General features: G+C 35.3%; 2 protein-coding genes across 3 annotated transcripts; one reads left to right on the top strand and one right to left on the bottom strand.

The window, feature by feature from the left end:
* The first annotated feature begins 995 nt into the window (after positions 1-995).
* Positions 996-14,974, top strand: LOC132282990 (SNF1-related protein kinase catalytic subunit alpha KIN10-like). 2 transcript variants are annotated; one of them, XM_059784851.1, is made up of 11 exons: positions 996-1,147; positions 5,667-5,860; positions 6,984-7,168; positions 7,940-8,122; positions 8,235-8,366; positions 8,576-8,761; positions 9,684-9,773; positions 9,857-9,940; positions 10,992-11,117; positions 13,752-13,985; positions 14,561-14,974. In XM_059784851.1, exons 2-11 carry the CDS (start codon positions 5,671-5,673, stop codon positions 14,678-14,680), a joined length of 1,530 nt encoding a protein of 509 aa, XP_059640834.1. In that variant the 5' UTR covers positions 996-1,147; positions 5,667-5,670; the 3' UTR covers positions 14,681-14,974. The 2 variants fall into 2 exon arrangements, with proteins under 2 accessions (XP_059640834.1, XP_059640833.1); XM_059784850.1 differs by lacking the exon at positions 996-1,147 and adding an exon at positions 1,712-1,860.
* Positions 14,975-15,060: 86 nt separating this feature from the next.
* LOC132282989 (probable receptor-like protein kinase At5g61350) lies at positions 15,061-18,991 on the bottom strand. The gene has a single exon (XM_059784849.1). It carries the CDS (start codon positions 17,964-17,966, stop codon positions 15,405-15,407), a length of 2,562 nt encoding a protein of 853 aa, XP_059640832.1. The 5' UTR covers positions 17,967-18,991; the 3' UTR covers positions 15,061-15,404.
* Positions 18,992-20,102: the final 1,111 nt, after the last annotated feature.

Here is a 20,102-nt window from a genome sequence, read left to right as displayed (position 1 = left end):
TGTTCGTATTGTATTCTAGGCACTTTTCAATCATATTCAATAATAGAGTATATTAAGGGTCTTGTATTTTAATGAATGGTGAGGGTTCGAGTCTTTTTTAAGCAAAGTGAGTATGTGAATTTTTTGCCAATAATAAAAAAAAAAGTAGAGTATATTTTGCTAGCTCTTGCAAAATTTCTTCAAATAAGGAGGGGAAAAATAAATTTTGAAAAGAAAATAGAAATATTCATTTTGTTAATATTATTAAATATATAAAGAGTTTTAGTATTTCAGTATATTAATTTATTTAATAATATAGTAGTAGGACTAATAATAATAATAATATAATAGTCTAAAATACTAAAATTTAGTAAAAAGAAATCTAATTAGAGAAGAAAATATATAATATTAAAAAATTATTTATTGATTTAATTTAATAAAAAAATATAATCATAGAAGGAAGGATATAATATTAAAATTTTACTTATTTAATTCAATAAAATGAAATCTAATTAGAGAAGGAAATATGTCTATACTATTAATTTTTTTATAATAAATTTTCAATAATGATGCATTTAATATAATTTAGGTTTTTCAACACAACTCTTCCCATTATAATATAATAATAATTTAGGGTTTTGCAACAAAAATATTAATGCTTAGTGAGACATGAGAAAGAATTATAAAGAGGGAATGTTCATGTGCCTCACTCACACCTCTGCTCCAACTGGAGGGTTTAACCACATAGTCGTTTATCTTGGGCCTTTGTAGCTGTCTTGGGCTTATGTAGTTTAATTACTGTAACTGTCTTGGGCCAACTTAAGTCATTACTAGGCTTTGTTTCTTTCCTTGTGTCTATTCCTTGGGCTGCTTTGTAGATCTTTTAGGTATCCATACAATGTAAACTTTAACCCACCATCCCAAGCCCAGCCCATATCGTGTTTAGCCCAGTCTCACAACAGCCCATAAAACATTTACGCTTGTCCATCTCCCATCTGGATTCGTTGAGTCGGACAATACAAATATGAAATTCAGACCCTCCTCATTACTTTCCTTTTCTTCGTTCAATTCCCAAATCTCTCTCTCAAATTCGCTACTGTAACTACATTTCTGTACGTGTGCGGATAGATTCGTATTGTGCTTGAATGTGATTGGACTCTACTTTCGGGTATCGTTTGATTTTAGCTTTGCCTTCATATTCTTTTGATTTAATTGATTTTGCTTATTTTCTGATCTACCAATGCTGACTTTCTCTTCATAATATGCGATCAACTTTTTGATTGATTATGACCATTCTTTGTTTTATGTGAAACTAATTATTATTTGATTTGATGAAGTTTGTCTGTTTGATTAAGTAGTTTCTCTGTAAAATTCTCTCCCTGTCTATATATATTTATGTAGGTTTTCGAGATAGAGTAGAGAGAGTTGGAAACCAGAGGGGTAAAGTGTTGTGCTTCAGATAATTATCAATTACTTAGCTGGGTTGAAAAAACAGGCTCCGATTCTTATGTTTCAATTTTAGAAAAGGAAATAAAGATAAAGCATTTAGCTTTTGTAACTGGGTCTTAATGGGTGGTTAAAGAACTTCAAATTAAGATATGTATATTATATATGTTTATATAATACACACTGTGTGTAAGTGGGGTAGGATGCTCTGTGAGCTAATGTGAGTCAAGTTTTTTTTTTGAACAGTTCGGTTAATGAAATTTCAAACTGAAGTGGCAATGGCTTGTGCAAGTGCTTCCTGACACGGTGGGAACATTCTTTATAAACGCAGAAATGATGGTAACTTTGCATGTCACGTTCGTTGGCACTTTTTAATGTGGTAAAGCTGGGGTTTAGTCTGAGAGATTGTAAGATGAAGAAATTACGATCTGACTGGTCAGTTCTTAATTCATTGGAAAATGTTCTTGCTGCTACAAGCTGAAGGAAGAAAATATTAGCTGGCCAAATGAACTTTTAAAATGCATCAGCATACTTGATTGACTGTTATAATTAAGAATTGTTAATGACCTGTCAAGTATTGTGTAACTATTTGACCCCACAATCAGAAAACATAACACTCATCCAAGCATCTGGGGTGTGCTAATAATATATATTAATTTTGCTACTCTAAACAATTATACTAATGATCTTCCAATAAATAAATATAAATATCTTTACATAAGTCCCTCTTGACAAAGGTCCAATATCAAATATACATAATATCCAAGACTTCCAAGTATTTGGTAGAAAATCCTCTAGTCAAATTCACATACTTGGCCGAATTTAGTAACATCATCTCAAGCCTGTATTTCAATATAATTCATTTCTCAAATTTCATTTTATAAGTTATTTGGCACCCACAATGTTCATTTTTCTGAACACTATAACAAAAATATATTCATTAAGCAAGCTCACAAGATCAATTTTAAATTTTGTTCAAGTTGAACACTTTATTCATCTCACAATCGAAAGCATTTTATGGATGAACTTGATGAATGGAATGAGCAGCACAATAGAAATCAAATATGACAAGGAGAGAATTGAAAACAATTTGGAAAAAAAAAAAAAAAAAATGTATATATGTTTTAAGGGGAACTTATATAAAAAAAAAAGTGTTCAAAAGGGGAACACATCCCTCAAAAACAACGAATAGCCCAAAAGGGCTTCTAAACCCTCAACAAATCCAAAAACTGTAGAAGTTCATCCAAGGATTTACAATATCTTCCTAGAACCCAACCAAAAAGAGTGTTAAGAATGGAGAACTTCAATAACATGAGAGAACAAATATAATCTAAATATTCTTCAGGTGGAAAAACAAATTAGTGCTATGTTATTGTACTGATATATAATTTTAGTAAATAATTGGGAACAATCTTGAAATGTGTGAGAGAACATGATTGATTTAGAAATTAAAAAAGGTCAGAATATTTTCTCTTTCTTTGGACTTCTCATTTGAACAAATATACCAACCTACAATGTGCAAGTATATCCTGTTTTAGTCTTCTGCACCTTTATATCTAGGGATTGAAATTTTTTTTTTCCCCTGAATTTTCTGTGGATTGATTTTCCCAGATAGGATTTTCTTTCCAAGCTTGCAATTCCTTTTCTTGATTGACCTTCAAGAATTGCTACAGTGGATGATGTTTTATGCTCTTCTAGAAAGACTAGAATGGAAATTGGAGAATTTTTCCATCATCTTTTGTTTATCTCTTAAGTAGAGAATCCATTGAAGTTTAAACTCTCTCTTTCCTTAGTGCAATTTTTTTTCTCTGTTTGCTTTCCTTACAACCACATGTTCTTTTGTATAGCATGTGTAACTGATTGAAGTTTTTCTATATTTATATGGATGCTGTATTAAAGCTATCAATTTGTTTGTTGCCCCCGGTATATTTCTCTTTTTCACAATGTATCTTGTAAGCTAGCAAATATTCATTTCAATTATGTAGTTCCTTTCGTTAAGATCACACAAGAGAGATGTTAGCTAAAAGACGAGTTATTTCAAAAGTAGTAGACAAGCAACCATATGAAGTAGGTAGACCTTATTCCGATCAAGCTAACTTTGCTAATTAACTGGAAAATATATCTTGGCATGCTCACTTACTTCACAGCCCAGTTCACTTATTTCACAGATCTAGCTATACACATCTATGGGGTCTAAATGGACTATATCTACATCGGTTCTCTTTCTTTTAACCAGTAAAACCCATTCACCTGCTTACTTATCAAAAAAAAAAAAAAAAAACCCATTCACCTGCTCAAATTTTTATCCAAATTCGATTCCCTGGTCAAAGACTAATTACTTCACTTTGTTTATATATTGTTGGTTTCTATAAACAATATGCGATCAGTTTCTATTTCAATCTCCAATAGAAGCCTAACCTTTCACCCTATCCCAAAGATGGGGAATTTCCAATATGGCTAGCAGATTAGCAGCAAAGTAATCTTATAGTTCCTTTTGGCACAACAGGTTGACAGGGTAAGTGGTCAACTCTATCTCATTTTCTCTTTGAGTTTCTTCATACCAACATACCTGCCAAAACAAACCCCAAAATGGTATTTTCTTTTGACCCATTTTTTTTCTCCTTATCATTCAAAAATGACAAAAAAAATTCAGGAAAGCAAACATTCTCTAGAATTTCTCTTAGATTCAGACCCATAGCTGATGATAGAACTAGTATAGAACATTTTAGCTTTCTATCTAACTTATAGTGACTTCCACTCTTTACTATTTTCCTAGTCCTTTACAACAAATCACACATAGCACTATATATGCAAGAGTATTTTCTATTGTAACTGCTGACATATTTTTGTGTGTGTGTGTGCGCCATTCACACCATTTGCATGCATTCCTACCTGATTATTGACAAATTGCACCTCATAATAGCCCAAATCGAGACAATGTGGTAACTAACATTTTTCCCTGTGGGAAAATGTAATCTTATTATATGCTTCTTCTACATTCCTGTTTACATCTTGTATGGACATACAAATATAGGCTGATAATTCTTAAATCCATATTGTCCTTTGTGATATTGTGGCCCGAATTTGGTGTCGGGTCACGTTGCGGACTGTTTACAACCCGGCGGCCCGTTGTATGATTTTTTGACCCATTTTGCTTGTGGGTCGTGGATCCTAATTAGTACTCTCTTGTAGCCCAATATATAAGGGTGCTTAGGGTTTGGAGTGGGGTAGATTGAGACACTGAAAATCGCAAAGAAAGAGAGTGAGAGGCAGAAATTTGTAATCTCCAGAATTTCGCATAGTGAAAACTTTCACTGGATATCCACCATGGATGTAGGCTTTGCCGAACCACGCTAAATCTTTGTGTTCTTTCCGTGTGGCGTGTTTATTTGCTGTTGTGTTTCTTGGTTTTATCTTGGGTTTGCTGTGTTTGTTGTAACATCCTCCGTGCATCAACTTACAATTCAATTTTTATACACATAATATTAGAATTTGTAGGTGTATTTTTACACTTTATGCACAAATGTAATCCCTTCTAAACCTAATAACCTTCTTATGCACCAAGATGGATGAATTCTCTTGACTTTGCCCTGATAACAAAATTACGCCCTTTTGCATACCATTCTTAGAATCTTTTATATAATTATTTAATAATGTAGCTTATGCGTCTGCCTACCTTCAGCATCGTTGTTAGCAGGTTTCACTTTTAAAATAATGATCTTTCTCTTGATCATTGTGATGATATTTTCTCCCTTCAAGGAATGACCCAACAAATCTTCCTTCTTTTTAGTCCGTAATACAATCAACCTGATTCCTTGAGTCCCTTCAAGCCTAGTTCCTGCGGGCCAAATTAACCCTTAAAGTTAATCCATCTTTGTTTAGACATCAACTATAAACTTAGCAAGGGTAAGTTCAAACTTTCTAGATTCCCAAAATCCAAATGGCTATCAGTAATGATTAATATGTCTGAACCTAGGAAAAATATAACCCCAATATCCAGTTGCCAAACCAACTTCAAGCTTGCTACTTCATGTGTAGTTGTCCAATAGAATCACATTCTATGTCTATACTGCAACACACCGAGAAACAATTTAGATGATACTCTTGTTACAATTTGTATGGGTCATCATGTATCAAAACAATTCTAAATCAGTCATGCAAGCATTGTGATGGAAGTGCTTTTTATTCTCTTGATTTTAGACAATATGTCCTGAATTTCTGTTGCGATTCTTTTACAACAGGAATATGGATGGATCGATAGGCAGGGGAGGCGGCAACACTGATGTGCTTCTAAGGAACTACAAGCTTGGAAAAACTCTTGGCCATGGTTCATTTGGTAAAGTTAAAATTGCAGAGCATGCGTTGACGAAGTACAAAGTGGCTATTAAAATCCTGAATCGCCGTAAAATGAGGAGCCCTGAAATGGAGGAGAAAGGTATGACAGTGTGTTTCGATGCATACTTCACTTTCTTCTGAAGATTTCCTTGATTTTCACAGCATTGTTGTTGGATTAGGAGTAGGGCTGCAAATGAACCTAGCTGTCCATGAATAACTCAGGCTCGGCTCGTTAAAAGCTCGGCTCAGGATCGTTCATTAAGTGAACGAGCTGAGCTTGAACAATGTTAAGCTCAGGTCATTGAGCTCATGAACAAGCTCGTTATAAATAAAAATAAATTATATTCAATGTATTATATCTAAAAGCCTAACCCATATATACAAGCTTAGCCCATGTTCATATATATTTTTTATTGGCCCCATTGATACTTTAATTTTTTGAAGCCCATTTACAAATCAGGTCCAATTAACTAGGCAGCCCAATGGCCAAGTCATGTTTCATCTCAACCATCGAATTGGTTTTATACATATAACATAGTAAAGGGTTAGATATGAAAACCCTAAAAATCATAGCCACAAGAAGCCAGTAACAACGTTTCTGTTACCCCTCGCCTTTGCACCGGCCTGCCTTCAACTCCACCAGCTACATCAAAGGCTACTTTGCTCCTCTCTCTCTCTCTCTCTCTCAATATTATTTCCTCGCTGATATTGTTGGTGGAATCGGAGATTGATGGTTGGAATTTGAAGCTTGTGAAGGAGACAATGAAGATTGGTGAAGATCAATAATAAATGGTTGAACTCAGAAGCAATTTGAAGGAGATGGTGGCATTTTGTGTCTCTGAAAGCAGTATTTTAGACTTGTTTCATTTGTTATATATATATATATGTATATATGTACACATATATACACACACGAGCTTGAGCCGAGCTGAGCTTGAGCTCGTAAAAAAACTGCTGAGCTTAGCTCGAGCCAAGCTTGAACACCCTTCTGGCCTAGGTGAGCCAAGCCCGAACAACCTAAAGCTTGGGTCGGATCGTGTCAGCTCATTTGCAGCCCTAATTAGGAGCCAATTATTTGATGTTGATAAAAACTAAATTGATGCTTATTCCTCTTTGTACTTCTGTTATTGGATTTTGTTTTATTAAGAGAACTGTAAATGAGACTTTCAAAAATATTAATGTACTTGATGTTCAAAAATATTAATGTACTTGATGTTCTGCAGTGAGAAGAGAAATTAAAATATGTAGATTATTTGTGCATCCACATATAATACGACTTTATGAAGTGATAGAGACACCGGCAGATATATATGTTGTCATGGAGTATGTGAAGTCCGGAGAACTATTTGATTACATTGTAGAGAAGGGTAGGTTACAAGAGGATGAAGCTCGGTCTTTCTTCCAGCAGGTAGCATTTTTTCCATTTTTCCTGAATGAGATTTTTTTTTTTTTTTTGAGAAGTTTTCCTGAATGAGATTTTGCCTACTACATCTATTATACAACCAAATAGTGAAGAATATCGATGTTGTGGCCATCAATATTATTTTAGTTACATAATATTATTGCAATTGTCATTGTTATGATTGTTGTAATTGTCAATGTCGATACCATTCTCGTTTTTTGTATTTATAGTAATTATTATTTTGTGATAAGTATTATTGTTGTTTGCTGAAATGCGATGGTGAAAAGCTCTTACCATAACCTTCACCTTCTGTAGGCACTTTCTCAATTTATCCTATAATTTCTCTTTCCTTTCATTCAAGTTTTTTTACTTTTTTATGCAACGTTATGGAAATTATTATTTGTTGTTATAGTTTTTATGATTGTGAGGTTGCTTATTTGTGATGCGTATTGTTTTTCCTTATGCATAAAAAAACCACGGACTATGGGTTTGATACAATGTATGCTTGCATAAGATGCATAGTCAACTAACTCAAGTAACACCAATACCCACTGTGAAGCGGTATGGAAATCTAATTCACAGCTTATCAAAATTAACGATCTAGAAAGTATAATGAGGATGGAATTATGGCAAAAGCTAAATATGGAAAGAACAATGATTTTAGAATGGTAATTAGTGGATGATATGGTGCAAGCTTTCCATTATAATGCTACTCATTATTTATTATTTTTTTTGTTATTATTGTTGTTGTTTTTATTATTATTTCTCTGAAAACAGATTATTTCTGGGGTGGAGTACTGTCACAGAAACATGGTGGTTCATCGGGATCTCAAGCCCGAGAATCTGCTTTTAGATTCCAAGCGCAATGTGAAGATAGCAGATTTTGGCTTGAGCAATATTATGCGTGATGGCCATTTTCTAAAGACAAGTTGTGGAAGCCCGAACTATGCTGCTCCAGAGGTTTTGAATAACGCCATTGGTCATCATTTATTGCTGGATTAAAATAAGACAACATTCTGCTTAAGGCTAGTGGATGTAATAATGGGGCTCTAATGCATAAACTTTTGTGCAGGTTGTTTCTGGTAAACTGTATGCTGGGCCTGAGATAGATGTTTGGAGTTGTGGTGTTATCTTGTATGCTCTTCTTTGTGGTACACTTCCTTTTGATGATGAAAACATTCCCAATCTCTTCAAGAAAATAAAGGTATTGTTATGACCTTTTTTGAGCTCAGATATTTCAAAATAAGCTAAATATACTGTTTGGATTTTAAGAATAGTAGATATTATCAATTTATGGATTGCTATGGAACTCAGCGTTCATGCATTCAGGTGAAACTTGCCTTTCAGTTTATTTGGCGTAATGTAACTTTAATTGGGTAGTTGATCATCCTATTGCATCACATTGTCATTCAGGATGGAATCTACACACTTCCAAGTCATTTGTCACCTGGAGCAAGGGATTTGATACCTAGGATGCTCGTGGTAGACCCTATGAAGCGAATAACTATTCCCGAGATCCGTCAGCACCATTGGTTCAAAGTCCATCTTCCTCGCTATTTAGCTGTTCCTCCACCAGATGCAATGCAACATATTAAAAAGGTATGTTTCTGGGTACTTATTAAATTGTTAGCATTAATTAATGATTTTATGATTAATATGTTTTCAAGCTAGACAAGTATTTTCTGGTTCTAAAATATTCCTGTTCTTTTAGTAATTCTTTATCTGGTTTGTATAATGTTATGAAATCTATGACATTTTATTAGGAATATAAAAGAATGGAATGCATTAATGATGTGTTGCACTCATGAATGCTATTGACTTGGTATAAGCAGCAGTCCATGAACAAGGCATTATTAAGTAATATCTAATCATCTTATGTGCATTAATTTGGTTTATAGAGGAAAAAGGTTTCATGCATTAAACTTTGAAAGAACAGGTAAAGTTAATGGTGATGGTATGTCTTAACTACTAACTGGCATTTAGTGATTCTATTTGAAAGCTCTTGTTTCTCAATGTTGATTCAAATTGTTAGATTTTTAGTGAGACGTAGTTTTGACTGGAAAGTGGTATTGACAGGATACAAAAGATGAACTGGTAATCCTCAAGTCTTAGTTATATTCATGTAGTTCATCTTAAAGGATTTCAGATTAGAGTTTTTTGGCTAAGGCAAAATTTGCATTCCACATTTACCTTTCCAAATTTCACTTTTTGACTGCAAAGTGGAAAAGATGGGAAGTAGAGTCCAGGAAGGTACAAGAATATTAATAGGCCAATTCAGAATTTATTCCTCACATTGTAAATAGTTACCAGTTTGGGCTATTGATTCCCTGTACATTATCTGAACAAGGATGTGAAGGTGTTTAAGTATTAGTAAATTCATTTAGTAAGGTTGCAGTAATTCAAGGCTCCCATTTTCTTTTTGCTTCTTAATATGGTCTAGCAGTTTTGATGCATAGATTCTTGCTTTACTATGTCTCCTTTGCATAATTAGATGATGATCTGAATTGCTTATAATCTGCAGATTGATGAGGATATTCTTCAAGAAGTGCTTAAGATGGGATTTGACAAGAACCTGCTGCTTGAATCTCTTCAAAACAGAATACAAAATGATGTATCCCATTTATGATACATGTATAGTTTTGCACTTTTTATTATTTTTGTCGTGGTTGTATGTCTCACAAATGTTTATTTCAGGCTACTGTTGCATATTATTTGCTTTTTGACAACCGGTCCCCTGTTTCCAGTGGCTATCTTGGAGCTGAATTTCAGGAGTCCATAGTGAGTTTGTTTGTGAAGTTATCAGTTGCTGGTGCACTCCATAATTTTTAAAATTTTTATATATAAAACATATTGCAGTGGTGTTGCATGTCTAATACAATACTTCCCAGTTCCTACCTACAAAGCCAGTAGTACTAGAAGCTTGCATTACTATGTTTCTTTATTTTCTGCTCATGGAAAATGTTCTGCTACATGGCTTACTTAAAAGTGAAAATAACTATCCATTGTTTTGTTTCTGGTCTGAAGTTGTGTCTGTGATGTATCAGATCAAATGGGGCCATAGTAGTATATGTTTGTGGTTTATATCAGAAGGTGATACTTGAAAGGAAGACAATGATAAGAATTCAACCCTTAGCTACCCCTTTCTTTATGATGCCATTTCACCATTGTGATATGATGACTTTGGCACACTTTTAGGGAAAAGTATTACCTTAAAGTGTGAGAAAATCGTAAGCATAAGACTCATGCTTTTGTAAATTATCTCTTCACAACTTTGTTAAATTAAACTCCTTCAAAAAAAAAAATTTAAGGCTCTTTTTTATTGTATAAAAGGTTTTCCAAATGCATATTTAGAATAATTCCGGGTCTTCGATATTATGTGTTTGCATGCATGCAAATGCCTGTTTATACTTCTTCACAGTCTCCATTTCTTGTTTCTTCTTTTGCTTCATTTTCTCTATGCGCACATGTCTATGTGGTGATGCTTGTGATGTGATGTTTGATTTTTTTTTTATAAATTTTTTTGTGTTTGTGTTTGGGTGGGGGGGTTGGTTATTGGGCGAGGCTGTTCTTGTGTGGGCCTTGCTTGCAACTAGGTAAAATCCATAATTTGCAATTTTTATCGAGAGCTTGAGTTAATATCCACCTTTTCCACTGTTCTTTCTGTATCAATTTTAGGCCCCATACATGCTTTCCATCTTTCCTGCACAAGTACCCATCCTTGTAGTCTGGTTGAATGGCATCTATTTGTTGGATATGTTTCCAGTTATATAATATGTATATTCCAGATTTATAGGCTTTATCTCAAACTTGTTTATCTGTGTCTCTCCAGGAATGTGGTTCAGCTGGTGTGCATCCAGATGATGTGTCACATTTGGCTGCTGTGCCTTACTTACATCAGGAGACTAATTTGAGGCTCCAGTTGCCAAGTCAGAGAAAATGGCTTCTTGGACTGCAGGTTCAAATTATTTGATTTTATTTTATATCATGTCATGATGGGTAAATGCAGAGAAGCATTCCCTTTTTGCAGCTCGTAAGCTCTACGACTCATTTATGAATGAATCACTCATTTAGTTTATCTGAACCATCTGCATGTGTTCCACGGTCTTCTAGAGGAATAAAATAGGTTTCCTTCTGGTACATGAAATAGGCTAGATAACCATGGTTTCTGATTGTTTCAATTACTGGCCCTAGTGATCTGTTTAGTGCTAAATAATTGAAATTACCACTGATGATACAGGAACATAACCCCCACTCTCTGATGGGAGAGTATGCAGAATGGCCCAAACTAGACCTAGAAAAAGGGGGAGGCGATGAATCGGTCTTGTAAACTAAATAATTACTTTTAGCAGAAATTTTAATTTTAAACTAATTTTAACTTAATTACAAATTTCAACAAACAAGCATGTAAAAATATATTTTTTTCCTAATTTAAAAATATGCATGGTGCGGATATTAAAGCATAAAACATTAAATCATTCACACACAGACCAATTTTTTTCGTTAGAACCTCATTGGGAAAAAACCACTAAACCTAGTTCAAGCCAAGGTTTGTAGTTGCAGATGCAAAAGTGCTATAACGAAAGCGTACTGACGTAACGTAATAGAATCGGTTATTGCATACGTGAAATTTTTTTTGTGCCGCTCATAGAGCCCAAAATACACAGATACTTAACTTTTTACAACATAATTCAATAAAAAAAATTGTTTTTAATGAATTTTATTGAATTTTTTAAGATTTATTAACACAAGTAGTGATCTATTCATGAATTCAGTTGTAACATATACAACATGTATATCACAAATAAGTTACCATTTGTGAGTGAAAATTAGGTGAGAAAAAAAGCAGGAAATAAATAATAATAATAATTTTGAAAATTCAAATAAATTAGTAAAAAATAAATATAATATAATAACATATATAAGATGCTCTTTCTATTAAATTATCATTGATAACTTTCCATCAAAGATAAATATTGTTCTTTTTGAGGAAGGGGCCAATTTTATTTTATTTTTTTTGAAAAATTGCAAGATTCGGAAGCTTGAAAGTTGAAATTCTAACTAGTAACTATTCTTATAGATCTACAAAGAAATAACATGTTCAAGTTTAAAAAATGAAACTTGTTGCTTATTTCGAAATTTGGAAGTTCAAAATTTAATTTTTGAGTCTAGATCGCAAGTATTTGCTGCATGGTTTGGCCCTTGGAAGCAAGAAGAGAACAAATCAAGCTTGTTGGAGTATTTTTGGAGTGAAAAAAAGTGAATAAAATTTCTGGTCGGAGTAGTTTTTAACAACTGGTGCTTGTAGTTTAACGGTTAAGTGCTTCCCTTCCATGTGCTTGACCTGTGTGTGAGTCCCAGCAAGCACAACCTCTTTCTTTTCCTATTAAAAAAAAAAAAAAAAAAAACTGTTGGGACTGCAAGGAGACCAGTTAGGGAACCGGGCCAGTTCGTATGTGAACTGGCAAGTTCATGTGTGAATAATCTATTTACAGCTGAACCGGATAGTTATGACTCAAAGTCAAAACTATCCGTTCGACCTGGTTTGATATTTGAATCTTACCAATTTTCTGTGAGACTCGGAATTGGTGGGTTACGAATTGGCCAGTTCTCCGAACTATGGTCAGGCATCAAAATCACTATGTAAATAAAGATTTACAAACTGGGTTACCAAATTCTAAGCCAAAAGTCCCCTAGCTGCTTCTGATCACCTCTAATGTTCTTCTACAACTTAGTTGCTACCAGTCAACAACCTTGCTACTAACGCAGTCTGCTCTTCCTTTAGTGCTTTGATCTCCCTCACTAGTAATATCCAATCAACTTTGGTTGCAGTGTGGAATCTTCTTGTGGTGTTGAACTCCTTATACCTATAGGTTTGATAATCGTCAACACTCAAAATACACTCGCCATCTAAATGAATTGATGAATGTATGAAAGAAATAGATTATAGCAATTTGAGTACTAGAATTAATGCTATTGTGCCTCACATTGCTTGTATATTCTTAGTTTTTGTTGGTTTTTCTGAAAACCCAAGGTCTTTATATACGCTTTGGAGTAGGAAGGGATTAGGGTTCAGATAGTTTGAATTATATTTGGAAATTACCTTCCTGCAGGTTTTCGTCGATCAAGGTCAGGTTCAATTGTTCGAACCTAGTCCAGTGGGCTTCAAGGGATCCTTTAATCGATCAAACTCCTCCAAATATAAATTAAGTTTCCGAAGCCATTTTATGCATTCTAAAAATATATTTTAAGGATCAAAACGTATCATTTTCAAACCCTAGCGTTTGTAATGATATGAATGGATGCATTTGAACCCTAATTTGGTGAGGGTACAAATTTCAGAGTTGAAACTACCTCTTTGTCCTTGTTTAATATTTGAATCCTTTTAACCTTTTGAAAGAGGTAACTCAAACAATTAACTTACCCAACTTATAAAAACACAAACACAGACTAGATTTAATATACGGAGCCCATTATGTACGAACTTTTCCCACCTCAGTTGTACTGACCTAAAATCCAGAATTCTTCTAAACCATTATTAAAATATATTGTTACAAGTGTAATTGATTTTGTTTGTTTGTTACTTTGTCAGTCTCCAGCCCATCCTCGTGAGATAATGACGCAGGTTCTCAGAGCTCTGCAAGAGCTGAATGTTCGTTGGAAAAAGATCGGGCACTATAACATGAAATGTCTGTGGTTGCATGCATTCCATCATTGTGAAAGCGTGGCTAGCAATCATTTACATGATAACCAGTACATCAGTAATGAATCTGCCATTATTGAAAATGATTTTCAGTCTCAGGTCATCATGAAGTTTGAAGTGCAGGTAACTATTTATCCTTCTTTCTTTCCCTTCTATTTCCTATCTTGGTTACTGTTGTAAGTGCTCTCATGCATCCGGACCTCATATTCAAGGTGTGGGTTCCTAAACACCGGACTTATGCATGGCACTTATATGGTGATGCAGAACCTGCTAGACTGGCTTAACTCAGCAGTTTGTCATTTCCAAACGTGATTCTGATCATACCCTTGGGAACACTTGATTTGAGAACACTCTCCTTCATTTCTAATAAGATTTACATCATCAATAATATGGTATCTATTTAGATGATATTACATCATTAATTTAAGATTTTGACACTACTTACCATAATGTGAGAAGAGTGATTAGGATAATACCGCATCATTTCTACAATGCCCATAAACAAAGTGGCAGTTCACACTAGAACTTTTGTATATCCTCAGTGTTTAGTACAAATGATTGCAACAAGAATGATGAAGCATATATGGTACTTACAAGAACACGAGTCTTCTAAAATTGATATACAGGAAATGATTTTAAGTTAGATTTTGACATTAACTTGCTGTGGCTGATATGCATCTATTCATCTGAAATGACAGTTGTACAAAACTCGCGAGGATAAGTATCTTCTTGATTTACAGAGAGTCAGCGGTCCGCAGTTCCTCTTCCTTGATCTTTGTGCTGCTTTTATTATACAACTAGGGGCCCCAAGTTCATGAGAGAAGAAGTTGAGCAAGAAGTATTGACATTGCTTGTGAATAAAAAACTCTTGCTGTATATATACAGATACACTGTTTTCTTTCTTTCTTTCTTCTTATTTTTTTGGTCTTCTTTTTCCTTTGTTGTGAATGATCGTCATATTTTCGAGTTTTATGAGGTTCAACATGTAGACCCTGGACCTAAGAGGGCTGGCCTCTTCTCTCAGAAACAAGATGTATCTCTGAATTGATGACACCATCTAAATTGGAGTAGCAATGAAGACTTCCCCAAATCGTCTATTTTCTCATGGTTTATTTAGTTTGTTTCGTCTCAAACTGACAAGATAATTTAGTATTTAGTGTGAGCAACCTATGCATAGCAGACACTTGGTAATAACTTTTAAATCTTGAAGGACATAAAAAGGGTTACAATTTTTTTTTTGAAGTTCTTCACTCAATAACCATCAAACTGGATGAAAACATTTTGAGGGAGCAACTTCATAAAGGAAAGGAATTTACTTGTGCACAACACAATCAAAAAAACAATTCGCTGCAGGATTTAGATATAATTTAAACCATTTTGTGGCGCTGATCGCATGGCATCTTCGCCATTCTCTACTTGAGAAATCTAAAAGCAGATTCCTTAGAATCGAAAAAGCAGGATGGAGTGGACTTTTTCAATTCCTTTCTTCAATTCCATTTTCAAGAAAGTGTAGAAGACAAATTGTTGTTGTGACTCTGACTTTTACCTCCCCTGAAAAGTCTCTGTAAACAAAGGAGAACAAACTACCACTTCAGAGTCATCACTGATGTCTAAACTTGGGCCTCCTTTAGTGTCCTTTCCTTGTAGTGGTTCTAAATTAATGAGCTCCTCTGCATCATTGAAAAGTTGTGAGGATGCTTCCTGAAGCTGCAAAGCAAACTCCAAATTCCACAATACATCTCCCATAGAAGGTCTATCAACACCATATTCTGCCAAACACTTCTCTGCTGCTTCAACATACTTCATTAGTGATTCTGAACTGATGTTACCGGTAAGATGAGGATCGATAATCGTCTTCATCAAGCCCTTCCTGTGCCGTTGCATCGCCCACTCAGCCAAATTAACCTGCTCCCTAGGCAATTTAGGGTCTATAGCAGGCCTTGCGCATAATACCTCAAACAGGACTACTCCGAAAGAGTAAACATCAGATTTTTCTGTCAGCTGTTGCCTCCTGAAGTATTCAGGATCAAGATACCCAAAGCTGCCCTTTACTGCAGTGCTAACATGAGTTTGCTCCAGTGAGGGTGCAGCCTTAGACAAGCCGAAATCAGAAACTTTGGCGACATAAGTTTCGTCCAGAAGAATGTTTGTGGTTTTCACATCACGGTGTATTATGCCTTGTGCTGCACCAGTGTGGAGATAATGCAGTCCACGAGCTGCACCGATGCAGATTTCAAGCCGTTGTCTCCATGGTAAAGGAGGCAGGGTTGAGCCGTAGAGGTGGTCACGAAGAGGGCCATTAGCCATATATTCATAAACCAGGATCATTTCCGCTTGTTCATCGCAATATCCAATAAGTGACACAAGGTGGCGATGGCGGAGCTTGGAGAGCATTTGTATCTCTGTGTGGAATTCATTAATGCCTTGTGCTGAACTTGGGTTCCCGCGCTTAATTGCAACCTTTGTTCCATCCTCCATTTCTCCGAGATACACTTTTCCAAACCCTCCAATGCCAATTACTGCATTTTCATCGAAGTTTTCTGTTGCATCGCGCAGTTCACTGAAGGTGAAAAACCGCCCCCCTAGACCAAGTCCAGACGAGAAATAACTCGAGTAGCTACTCTTGCTTTTGCTGGACAAGAAACTGCAGTGGCTGGAGTTGAGAGGGAGCAGCCACGACGAGAAGCTGCTTCGCCTCTTCCCCCAATCCCGAGGTCCCCTCTGCCATAGAACAATGCCAATTATAAGCAACAACACAGCCATCACGCCCATTGCCAAGCCAACAGACTCGAAAATTTTCATTGTATTAGGCCCTGAATGCAGCCCCTGGAATTTCCCATCTAGAGAAAACAACCCATCCAAGCTCCCAGCTGAGTTGCTCATTTTCATGACCTCCAACCCATTGAGAATAGCATTTGTGAGGCTTGAATGCACACTAGAAACCGGGCCAACCTGAACCGTTATGGAGTCATTGGTGATGGCAGAGGCGTTGAGCACGAAATCTTTGTAATAAGGGACAGCAAGGCCAGATGTAAGTGTTGAGAGATCAAGAACTGACACACCCATCATCCCATTAACATAAACATTGAAGTAAAGCTCATTAAGGCCTGTGCTCACAATGTCACAAAAATGCATTCTGATGAAGTAAGAAAAGCTTGGATCAATACTAATCTCCCAAGTGAGGTTGAAGTTTGCTTCAACCACTCCAGAATCCGCCATCTGATCAGCCGTGGCATACACCCAATTGGGGGCAATGAAAGGGGTTGCGCCGTCCTCTGAATACTTTACAGTGTCCGGAGCAACAGCCGCACTTTTTGCCCCTTGTGGGAATGTCATGAACTGGTTGTCAGGTTGCCAAGTCCTCCACAAGGTGTCATTTTCAGGAGTAACAATTGGGCCTCCAACATTTAACCGGTGAGACACTTCAAGCGCATAATTGGACAATCCATTGAAGTCACCAACCGGAGAAACTGCTGATGCTGAATCGGAAATGAGAGCATCAGGAGCAGAAACAAGCTCGATGGCATTGATGAACGCGAAGGAATTCTTCATGGGTGAGAATTTGAGGGAGAGTTCATCCGAGGAGATGTTAATGAGGTACTCTTTAAACACCACTGTGGTATTATTTTTCAATGTGAAGTCGTGCAAAAGAACAACACTATCTGTGGCGACACTGAAGACAGCACTTGTTAGATTATAAGAAGGGTGCGGAAGTGGATAAAAGTATAGACGAATCCAATGCCAGCCAGGGCGAATGATAAGAAATCTGTACAATGAATCATCGCGAAAAATCCGCGCTGTTTTATATAAAGGAAGAGAAGAAGAAAGAACATTGTCGGGAATGGAATCAATGGAAGTAAGTATATTTTCGTCTGTGGAGAGGAAAGAAGCGGTTTCAGGATCGGACTTAAAAGTCCGGCCATCATCGAGAGGGGTGGTTTGGGGTGAGCCACAATCGATGAGATAACTATCAGTAGGTGTATATTTTACCACTGAGAGGGAGGAAAAGGAGTTATCTATGTGAAACAAGAGGAGGGAGAGTAAAATAAGGGAATGGAAGGAGAGGAAGTGAGGTATTGATGTTCCATGTTTGGCTCCTCCCATTATTTTGATGTTGGTAACCAAGTGTATGGTGGCGTTAAGCTGGTGGTGGTAATGATGGATTGGAGGACATTGTGGGTGCTATATATGCCAAAAGCAACTTTTGCAGGGGAGAGAAATGGAAAGAGATTACTAAGCTAGTGATGTGTTTTTTGAGTTAGGAGAGAAATGGAAGTGTTTGATAAGGTGGTAATGTTTTTTGAACTATGGGGAGAGAGATTTGTAAGAGAGAGAGAGAGAGAGAGTTGGATGCATGTTAGAGAAGAACGTGCAGGCTTGAATGAGAAAATTTGGTGTTTGGAAAAGAATGGAATCAATGGATAGTGAGATATACGCATTGCAATTTTGTAAAAGCAGAGTGGCTGTCTGTGTTATAACTACCAACTAACAAAGAATGGGCCACTTATCACCTGAAACGCGTCTCCAGCTGGCAATGCTCATTGGGAGGGCCCTCTCTGTTAGTTGACTTACCAAGGGTTTTGCCGCCATTCAATTTTTTATTTTTATTTTTCCATTCTCTTTTTTTTTTTTTTTTTTGCAAAGTTAAAAGCATTCACACTCACCAAACAATATATTTTGGGACAGGTGTAACAAAAATCCATTTGTTTTTGTAGTTATCCCAATAGATAGAGTCCAATAAGTTCTTAAACTATCTATTTTTGTAACTTATTATCACATTAAGTGAGTTATAGTTCATAAAATTAGTTGTCAAGTATATCATTTTTCGTATTTTGATTTTGTTAAGACTCAAACCATTCAATGTCGAACTTATACCATTTAGGCAAGAGGAAGAGCATATTGGCCATGCAATTGATGTGAAATGGTTACGCAATTATCTATGGCAATGGTGGGTTGATCATCTTAAATAAGAATGAATGGCTGTATATTGTTCAGCAACTTTTCTTGGACCAATTCAATGTTTGATCTTATTGACAATCATATTGCATGTTGTGTTGATGTCTTTATTAAGATTGATGATTGTATCCCTCCTAATGGATCAATAGTGTAATATAATATAAGATTTATCTACTCATGGGTGTATATGTGATTTTTACTAAACAGCTGATGTGGTTCAATCACAAACATACATCAGCGATCAGTAGGAATAACCTACTCAGTAATGAGTAGGCAAGTCTTGTCCATATTATCAGACCACGATCTTAATGGCTGAAAATTTTAAATTTATAAAAATAATTGTCAAAAAGATCTTAATGAGTAAATACAGTATAAGATAAGAGCTCAATTTTAAAGGAGTTGAACCCATTGATTCATGAACAAGGATTATATATAATTACTTGTTCATGAATCAATGGGTTCAACTCGTTTAAAATTGAACTCTTATCTTATACTGTATTTAATCATTTAGACCTTTTTGACAACTATTTTTGTTTCATATTTTGTGTTGCAAGTAATGTACTTTAACTAACTTCTATTGTGATTTGAATACCACATTTGTTGCCGAAAAGAAAAGAGGTCCGGAAACACCAATTTTGGTATCTCTTAATGTTTTTTTAACTAGCAAGTTTGTTTCTCAATCTTGCAACACTTCATTTTTATTTATTTATTTTTGGTATTATGTACCTTGATTTTTTTTTTATTATTATATACCTATAAAATATCAAAATTGCCTCCACTGAAATTATAGAAAAGCTCCAATTCACATAATTTTATGAGTCCATCCTTGCCATAAAAGCAAATGTGTACTTGAGTTTTTGGTCAAGAAAAAAATAAAATAATACATAAATTAAGAAAATATAATAAAATAATTTAAATGATATATTGCACAAGCTCAAAGCTAAATAAGTGGAAGCTAAAACCCTTCAAACTCAAATTTTTTTTATTTATTTTTTATTATTATTTTTTATTATCGTTACTGTTCCAAGATAAAATCAAAGTTAAGGGATTTTTTTTTTTTTTTTTTTTTTGCAATCCTATTAATGTGAAGTCTTGACGCCGTGATGTTTGTACTTTGTAAGTGAAACAATATATATATATATACACACGCTCCAAAATCCAAATAGGGATGATTTGGACAATTGTGTGTGGATAGATGATTTAATGCAAGCTAAGAAGTTAGTTTGTGAAAATAAACGCGCGGGTTCATGTCAATTTAATAGTTCTTAAAAGTGTTTGGTAAGA

This window comes from Cornus florida, unplaced genomic scaffold, assembly GCF_030987335.1.
Source record: "Cornus florida cultivar Cherokee Brave unplaced genomic scaffold, ASM3098733v1 CherokeeBrave_3.0.0_Hap2_Chr11, whole genome shotgun sequence".
NCBI classification, from domain to species: domain Eukaryota; kingdom Viridiplantae; phylum Streptophyta; class Magnoliopsida; order Cornales; family Cornaceae; genus Cornus; species Cornus florida.
Note: the sequence above shows the minus strand (reverse complement) of the source record. Positions and strands in the feature narration are given on the sequence as shown.